This window comes from Cicer arietinum, chromosome 5, assembly GCF_000331145.2.
Source record: "Cicer arietinum cultivar CDC Frontier isolate Library 1 chromosome 5, Cicar.CDCFrontier_v2.0, whole genome shotgun sequence".
NCBI classification, from domain to species: Eukaryota; Viridiplantae; Streptophyta; class Magnoliopsida; order Fabales; family Fabaceae; genus Cicer; species Cicer arietinum.
The window spans coordinates 14,196,684-14,206,687 of record NC_021164.2 but is presented as its reverse complement, the minus strand read 5'-3'; the positions used below and the strand labels follow the sequence as shown (position 1 = coordinate 14,206,687).

Here is a 10,004-nt window from a genome sequence, read left to right as displayed (position 1 = left end):
AGTGCAAATTAGATAAAGTGAAAAGAAAAGTTCATTATTACTTTCTTATTAAAAAAACTAAACGAGTCTGGATCGTTCTCACTCTTCCGTTGGAAACCCTTCTTTTTCCACTTGCTACAACACCCATACAACAAACCAGTTTGCCGCCGCCGCTCAGAGCTCTCCGGCCGCCGCTCAGAGCTCTCTGGCGGCCACTTCAACGTCTCCTTCACAGGTTCTCTCGTTCTCTCTCGTTTGCCCTCTGTTTCACTCTCGTTCGTTATGTAGTTTGCTCTCTCTAATTTGTTCTATTTTCATGATTATTTGTTGGTAAATGAACGTTTATTAGTTGATTTGCAAACCCTAACTCGTTCTCTCTTTTCTTTTTTGCACAGCTCATTGAAATTCCTAACATCTCATTTCACTGTTAAGAACTTGAAAATCCCTAACTCTGGTAGTTTAATCCTTCTTGGGTAACTGAAACAAATAAGAAATGAAACCTTCTAGAGCGCGTGAAGGATTATCTGTTAATGGAGGAAGAGTTTGTTGCTTATCAAGAGCGGCTAAAACCTCAAGAGGAAAAGGCTGAAGAAGATAGATCTAAGGTTGATGATTTAAGAGGTTCGCCTATGAGTGTCGGTAACTTGAAGAACTTATTGATGAGAATCATGCTATTGTTTCTTCGTCAGTTGGACCTGAGTATAAGGATCAGTTGGAGCCTGGTTGTGCTATTTTGATGCATAATAAGGTATGTGTGTTTCTTAATTTGTGGAATTTATGAGAAACTTTTTGAATTGTGGGTTTAGGGTTTAATTTGGAGGATGTGTTATTTGTTTTTGAAGGGATGGTTTAGTATTGGTTTTTTTTATGATTTTGTTGGAATTAGATGCTTATTTAGGAAGATTGCAAGTTCTATACTTATGATTTTGATTATAAGTCCCTTTTTGGATAAACATTTTAGCCAAGTACTTAATAGTTTAAATGCATATCATATAAGTGCTTATGTATATACTATTTATGTAACAAAAGATAAAATAAAGTTGAACTATATAGCTTATTTTCATAAGCTCTCTCAAATAGTCTTTTAAGTGTTTATCTCAGTAGATAAAGTTCAAATAACCCAATCCAAACAAACCCTTAAGTCTCTTTTTGGTTCATTAGTGATGCTTGATGGAACTAAAATATGGGAGGGTTGAGATTTGTGATTGGAGTTTTAATCAGTGATTCTCTTCCACTTTGTCCTGTTGGTTCAATCAGTGATTCTCCTCTAGCCCTCTAACTTGTCTCTAATAATGGCAAGTGAAGAACAAATTTCAATTGTGCTCTAATAATCCTTTTGTGAATTTTATCTCTATCATAATATGATTTTAGTTTATTTTTCATAACATATTTTATTAGTTTTGTTCACTTTATTACATTCTGCAATGTTTTTACTAAATTGGTATATGTAATCGAATGCTATTGAAATTTGATGTTTGTTAAGCTATTTTTTTACATTTATTACATTCTAATTTATGTAGAACCTCTCAGGTTGCGGTTATCCCAAATTGTAGCATTTTGGATGCAGTTGGCCAGAAAATGGCCAGCACTCCTGGAGTTAGTGCCACCCTTTTCAATGCATTGGCTAAGGTTTGGAAATTATGTTCATCTTATTAGTATGACAAGATATTGCTTAGGTTAGTTTTTGTTGTTGTATATTTTGTTATTTCGTTGAACTTGTTTATGATCAAACTTGTTATTAAACAGGCAAATATAAATGTCCAAGCTATATAATATTACTTTTGTTGTTAAGCGAGAGGATTGTATAAAAGCTTTACGGACTGTCCATTCCAGATTTTATCTTTCAAGAACCACCATAGCAATGGGCATTATTGGACCAGGATTAATTGGGAGCACAGTACTTGATCAACTAAGGGATCAGGTGCAGTTTCGATAGACAGTTTGATTTATTTTGGTCCTATCCTGTAAGTTTTTATGTGTATTTTGCCTTTTATTGTACTTTGTGTGGAACCAGTTACTCTATTTTATATCATCTATCTATTTCAAAAGGTAATTGGAATAAGCTAAAATCTTATTAAACAATATTTTAAAGTTTAAGGAAGTATTAGCAGATATAAAAATACCTTATAATATCTTAGTATTATTGCAAATCATCTTATATTATCTATTGTATTAGGATTAATTTCTTATCTTAGAGTATCTTACATTATCTTTTAAGATTAGTTTCATATTTCGTAGTTATTATCATAATTTGAAATTATAATAGAAATAGAAATAAAATGTAGAATTCTTTAGTAGTCTACCTCCCTTAAATATGATGTTGTGAATCTGGCTTGCTAAAAATTCATTTGGATATTTCATATTTGTAAATACCAGAAGGCTTCTTGAAATATGTGACAAGTTCATTCAAAATTCATTCAATGCAAGCTTCAGTTCTGAAAGAATAATTTAACACCGTCATCATACTTTACACCAATCATTTTTATCCATAAATCATATTAATCAATATTTAAATTAATTGAACTTAATTAATTTTTGCAGTGAAGAAAGTGAGAGGATTATCTGCAATGCTTACACACACTGAAGCTTCTGCTTTGTCCGGTATTCTTTAAACCTTGAAGCTTTTTCTAACAATTGTAAGTATGAACCAAATTAAATTTAAAAAAAAATTGAGAAACGGAAATTATTAATAATAATAATTATATTAATGATCATTAAGCTTTTAGTACATTAAACTGACACTTCATAGACAATTAAGTAAACCAATTAACTCAGCTGAACGTTTTTATATTGTAAGAGAATTGAATTAAGGAAATTAAATAATGTTGTGGAAGTATTTGTACTGTCTCCTTTAAGATATCTATTAAGGCTACATGATTTTGTAAACAGACAAAGATGGTGTGGTGTCAGTGTTCCCAGATCCAGTTCTTCAATTGCACTCCTTGTGTATACAAGAACCTCACTATTCTTGTAATAGAAACAACAGCTTCAAAATTAACATCATTAAAAGATGTGAGACTGATGCGAAACTGGATTACTTAAACAGTAAATTGAAGAAAAACAGATCAAGTCTCAAATCGTCACTCCTTCATGTACCGTTATAAGCGATGTTGCGTTATCTCATTGCATTAGATGTTTGATTGTTGAGATTAGGTTATTTTATTTTCATTGGAAATGATAATGTTTCATTAGTGAAGTTATTTGGAGTGATTATGATAACATACTTAGTGAAATGATTAATTATTGTGCTATATATTCCTTAAAGTTGCAAATTGGATATGCTGAGCAAACTCTCTTACTTGCATTAGGCCAAGCTGCAGTGTACACTGAAGAACGTCCCTCCAACAACTTCCCCACTGCAGCTGAATTGGCTTCATCAGTTGCTGGTTTTGCTTGTCTTGGTTGGTAATACATTTTATACTGATTTGTTTTAAGCTTTCTTCCATTCATTAGTTATTATGAGTACCAAAACAAATTGGAATTCGTCCGTCGTTATCGGCTAGTACTTTCTTTGTTGGAACTTGAGTGGTTTCATTATATCATTCCTCCATTGATTTCAAGTATATGAGGAATGCATGATTATTAAGATGGGAGCTCATTAGTTGTTATATCTAACTGTTAATCCTCCGGTGTTGAGATTACTCTTGATGGGTTTTGATGGCTTGCAAGATTATATACCTTTTATTTTTCTGTTTTTCTGTTTCTCTGGAAGGACCAAGAAAGCAGCGCACTACTTCACCTACTGATAGGATTATCATGGTATCTGGTGCAATCAATGAAATACTAAGAGCTGTAGAGCTTATTCTTTCGAAGTTGCTCACTGAGGTAATCACTGACCCGTGATATTGATTTATTTAGTTACTGAAATAAAAGATGTCTCCCATTGCTTGCTTCTGAGCTTAATTTTCCTTTTAATATTAGCTTCATAGCGAGGATGACAATGACGTTGAGCCAAAAACAAAAGTGAGACTCATTGTTCCTAATGGTTCTTGTGGCGGAATAATTGGCAAGGGAGGTGCTACCATCAGGTACAAACCATTTTCTTTTGTTAAGTTCTAGGTCCTACTTGTTTGCCACATGCATGAAATTAGTATGGATCAAAGTAACTTTTGATACTTATGCTTTTTTATTTGTGTTCTGGAAATATGTTTTGACTTGAAGAGGTTGTTTCTTATATGAATGCTGGTTCTTTTCCCTATGACCTATGCTTCCAATGCAGCTACAAATAAGCATGTCATTGATCAATTATTTTGCAGAATAGTATAATTTTAAATTAGTTTGTTTGTAAGTTAAATTGATAATGAGTTCTATTATAGTATTATTTAGTTATTCATGAAGGAAGTTTAGCAATAAAATAAGGAAGTGTACTCTCAATTATATAAGAATGTCCTCTGTTTTCCTCAACAACAAAACAAGTCCTTTATTTGTAATTTAATGCTTTTCTAATATTTGATTCGATACATAAGTTTCTTCTTGTAAGGAAAATTTAATTTTGTGTTTCTTATTAAGAAATGATGGTAAACACTCCTGAGAATTGTTTAAAATTTTCAAAAAACAAGGTCAATTGCATCTGGATTAATGGAAGAACACTTATGTATCAACTATCAAGGATATGATAAATTATAGAGTTTCAAGGCAAAGATGCTCTAAAGGCAGTAGTGATATGAAAATTTCAGATGATTATTGTTCTCTATGAAATTAGTTTGCAGTTTATCACAATAAATGTTAAGGAACTCATTCTAGTTTCTTTTGAAAATTTATTGAATCTTTTAGAGCAAAATAACTATTTATTGTATGTTTTAATAGAATTAGTAAAATTAAATTATATTTTATTGTATGTTTCAATGACATTAATTAATAAAAATAAATTAGAAATTTAAATTTAATTTACTAATAATAATAGTTTAGAATTACAATTAGTAGGGAGATAAAATAAAATAAATTTAATTTAATAAATAATAATAAGTTTTAGTGACAGACATACCGTAGGAATAAGAATAGATTAATATTTTTGTATATTTTTCTAAGTTTTAGTGACAGATAATACTGTAGAAATAGACTAATTCTTTATTTATATTTATCTAGGTTTTAGTGACCATCATTATTGTAGGTAGAAATAAAAAACATATAGTGACAATCCTTGGAACATGTAGTGACAGTATTCAAAGTGTAGCAAGACGCCCCTTAAAGTTGACATTAGATTTGATTGTCACTCAAAGTATTATTGACTTTTACCTACAGTTTTTAACTTTTAGTGAAACATTTTGGGTGTCACGATAGGTCAATTTTTTTGTAGTAAAAGTGTTTATTTTTCATAAGTTAAGTTAATAAATTCTAACAAAATTTTAACAAGTGATGTGTTTTATCTTAAAAAAAAAATTGCTTACTTTTTTGTTCTTTAACAAGTGCCCTCTTGTCAGCATAACCCTAAAATCATTTATATAATAGTAGAAAAAAAATAGTTAACCTTATTTAGTTTATTTATATGTATAAAAATAATAATTACATTATCAAACTACCTTGTCTTTCATTAAATTTTTGTAAGATTTTTTTTTATTGTAGGGTATCTTGAGAATAATAAAATTAAATAGAGTGAAATTACTGTAAAAAATAATAGGGTGAAAATAATTTGATTTTATTTATATTTTAAATCATAATTTTTTTTTTCATTTACTTATATTTGAGTTTGAAGTGGTACATAATATTAAATGATGAGACGGTTGAAGGAACCAAATGAGATACTTTTTCTATTAAAAAAGAAAGTTAATTTTATTATGAATAATATTAAAAGATGAATGTGGATGTTCATTTTACTTTAAGTCTGTCTGTATTCCTTAACTCTTATGAGTAAAAATGGTTTTTCTCATTGTTATGTCATTTACTCATAATATTAATTTAGGCTACTCATGTGCTTGTAATTTACAACACTTGTGTTCTATAAATAGGACCTATCTTGCAATGTAAAATTTACACTTATGAAGAATATAATACAAAGTTTATCTTTTTTTTCTCTTTCTTCTTCATCTCAACTCTTTAAATATTTTGTTCTAGTGTTGATTAATTTCATAGTACGTTATCAACACGATTCTCTACAATACGATGATGACTTTTTTTTAAAAAAGTTATATTATAAGAATACTTCTTTCTAATCGTGTTACTATATTTGTTTCCATATTGTTTTTTCATGTCAGATTTTTTTTTTTTTGAGAAATTTCTTTCGCTTTTTATGATTATCATATATTTCTTTATTTATTCTTGTTAAATTCCTGAATAATTTAACATTAAAAGCTTCTATGAAGGATTTCTCAAATAATTACTTTCTTGATAATTAGAGATATAGTTCTTGAAGAACTAAAAATTTAAAATTAAACCATCTATAAGGTAACAAAATATATATTTCATCATGTTCCAAAGAAGTTCACATGTCTAATAAATTAACAACAAATTAATAATTAGCAGGATACATTAACATTTGATTGTACTAATATATGGTGCTTTGGGACCATGTAGTAATCATTATTTTCTCGAGTTCTAAAAAAATTAGTTTTTCATAATTGATAACATTAAAATAATCAGAGTGCACAATTGATCTTACTTGTTTGCACAATTGATCTTACTTGTCCATATAGGACAATTTTTAGAGTCTTTGCTATATGAGCTTCATAATTCACAAAAAAACTTATGAAATCATAACTTCTAAATTATACTTTTGGAACATGCAATTAAGTATGTTGAGATATTTATTCGCATTAAGCCAACAAATTAGTATAGTCTTCCCCTTTAATTTACAATCAATTTTAGGTTAATAACCTAATATTTTCCATCTAAGATATTTTTTGATTGTGTTGTGTATGTTCTAATTGCTTCAATATAATGCACTAAGATGAGTCGTAAAAGAATATTGGATGTGTAATCTCCATTTATATTAGAGTATATTGAGGTAAGAAATTGGAGACTTGCTTACAAATAAGCTTGTTGACTATCATTCGATTGATTAATATTCTCAATATTAGGAAGAGGCAATCAACAGTTGAAAATAATTATTGAAATATACTGTTATATCATTTTGATCCTCGTACAAATTGATGTGAACTAAATGTTCAAAAGAAAACTCATTTACAAAGTTTAGAAGAAAAAAAATCAATTATCAGCTACATCGCTCGAATCAAAATTTAAGTCTTTGCTGGACAATGTATAATTGCAAATGAGTATCATCTATGGATGTAGTGTGGTATATTTGTCAATTCCAAACATAAAAATCCTCAAACAATGAAGATTTCAAAAGAGTAAGTTGACATAATTGATTTTAGTTCCAGAATATCTGATCATGTAGCTGGAATTTGTGAAAATATAGAGATCCCAATAAGTCATCTCATGAATCTAATATGATGGAACCAAAAATAGGTCAATGTTGATAATATTTTTGCATTACAATTTAGTGTTATATGTGACAAATGATAATAAGGATTATGAATTAAAGTCTATTAAAGATTATAGACAAAGACAAAATTAAAGTGGAATTACACTTGTTTTGCAAAGTAAAAGATTTTTGGACTTGTGGTTCTCACACTTAAAGACATGAAACTAAAAGAAAATGACAATGATGAAATACATATATACAAGTGTATCATTGATTTTGAAGAGACATATTCAAATGAAGTAAATTCAATAACTTTTTCATACTGGATTAAGCTTAGTAGTTACGAAAGATCAATTTACATGAAAGATGTTTGAATTTGTGTGACTCACTTGATAATGGTGATTATATGAAACTCCATTAAGGATATTATTTTTGTGAGACATACAATTCATACACTTGAAGAGGCTACTTAATCAACATAATAAGTTTCTTTATCAAAATTGTGGTACCCTTGGGGCACATCTCAATTGTCATATCTCCACCTTATAAACATTGTGTGTCCCTTATACGTGTAACTTCCTTATTTATTTATTTATTTTTTAATTTCCACCAATTAGCTTTCACTAATATCAACATCATTTACAACAATCTCGTATTAATATTGTCATCATTTCCAATAATTGTTCTTAACATTTAATCCTAATATTTATTTAGACATGTGCTTATAAATTGTCCTATAAATAAGATCTATCTTATATTGTAAAATTTACGCTTTTGGAAAATATAATACAAAGTCTATCTTTTTCTCTCTTCTCTCTTTCTTCTTCATCTCAACTCTTTAATTATATATAGCTCTAGTTTTGATTAGTTTTATAATAAATTCAATAAATTTCTTAACCAATTAATTAAGAGCTTATCAAAGGAAGATGTAGAAATTTGGTTGTGGAGATTAAATTAGTGAATATCGTTTGATTTTACTATACATCAATTTGTCAACCGATCCCCATGAGGGATAATATATATATATATATATATATGATGACTCGGGTGTTACATTTCACAATTTAGTGGTCACACCACGTTCCCTAGCTAATAATTAGTATATAAAAGTTAGCATATAATTTTTATACATATGTCTAGTGCCTCTCGTGCATTTAGTCCCACATATCCGACTAACCGACCAGATATCTCTATATGGGTTGGCATTGCTTGATCTTGTTTGGACCTTATAAGATAAAATGCTAAATTTTGGCTTCTTGCTTCCCATGTTTTTGGATGAGTGTTATTGCATTAATTGATTCTTGTTTGATTGCATCCTTCCCCAAAGAAGAGAGATCATAATAAGAAGATAAAATATGTACTAACTTTTTAACCTATTATCAATATGTTGTCATTGTTCCTTTTAATTTAGAAACTTTTTTTTTTCCTTCAAACACTTTAGTCAACGCTATGACGTCTTTAACTAATTTGCAAGAACAAGTTTTAAATTCGCATAACTATAAATTAAAAGGAAAAACTTATAATTATAACAAATTTTGAAAAAATTATGAAATCATAGTTAGTTAAGTGAAAAACTATATGAAAAATATTTAAATAAAAACACTTGTTCGGATCATTACAATTGCAATATTTAAAATACATTTATTTATTTAGAATTGTGTCCAAGTAAATATTTCTCAATTTGCAATTGTTCGGATCATTACACAATTATCACTATGTAATACTATTCACTAAATTATAAACAAAAAAGAAATACGTTATTCTCTAAATTAAAAAAAACTTAATTAATTTGATTGGTAAGTCATGTCGTCAAGCTATCATTTTGATTCTAGAGATGGATAAATCTAATGGATATAAATAATAGTTATTCTATTTCGACGAATAAAAATGATATTATGTTCTATTTATATATGTGCAGATATTCGTTAAATGAGTATTTTGTGGATTTGTAAATATCTATGAATATTAATGGATATTGATGAGTATTATTTTTTAAATAAAACAAATATTATGTACAAAATTTATTTATATGAATTATATAGAATATTTTATTCTCTTTTCTCAACAAAAAAAAGTAGTAATACATAAAAATATTAAAAGATTATCACATAATCAAAATGTATCATAAAATTTTATCATAAAAATTATTAATACATTAACAAATAAATAAAACTTAGTAATTTTACTAATTTATTAACGGATAAAGATGTCTGCAGATACAAAAAACCATTACATCATTCTCCATATTCATTAACTAATGGGTTGTCAAATATCCTTTTATTTTATCTACGTATATCCTTTAAACTACTCACTATGTGGCCGTCACAAATTTTATCCATAGATACTAACAAGTAAGAATTTTTGTTGTCATCCCTACCTATCACTAGTGACTAGTGTAACTCTCTAAACATCCAAATTAGTGAATGAATTTGTTCATGAAGTGTCTATTGAGTGATGCAACATATAAAGGAACATAATTCTAATTTTCTTAGTAACAACTATAAACTATAAATTGGTCATTAGTATCGTTTTAACTAATACTAATTTCCCACCTTCATCAACAATCTTAAGAACGTAATGTTCCTTTGGATGAATCAAGTAAAAAGGAACTTAAGCTTAAAACTTTTGTAATTGGAACCAAAGTCTATCAGAAGTCTTAAGTATA

At 28.3% G+C, this 10,004-nt stretch overlaps 1 protein-coding gene across 5 annotated transcripts; it reads left to right on the top strand.

Moving 5' to 3' along the window:
• Positions 1-5,990, top strand: LOC101489931 (uncharacterized). Of its 5 annotated transcripts, none has more exons than XM_012720153.3 (8): positions 9-214; positions 375-727; positions 1,510-1,608; positions 1,813-1,900; positions 3,288-3,384; positions 3,692-3,804; positions 3,901-4,007; positions 4,539-5,990. In XM_012720153.3, exons 3-8 carry the CDS (start codon positions 1,541-1,543, stop codon positions 4,603-4,605), a joined length of 540 nt encoding a protein of 179 aa, XP_012575607.2. In that variant the 5' UTR covers positions 9-214; positions 375-727; positions 1,510-1,540; the 3' UTR covers positions 4,606-5,990. The 5 variants fall into 5 exon arrangements, 4 of the variants coding, with proteins under 4 accessions (XP_012575607.2, XP_073224382.1, XP_027186516.1 ...); XM_073368281.1 differs by having other exon boundaries at positions 1,510-1,655; XM_027330715.2 differs by having other exon boundaries at positions 11-214; positions 1,726-1,900.
• The last annotated feature ends 4,014 nt before the right edge of the window (positions 5,991-10,004 follow it).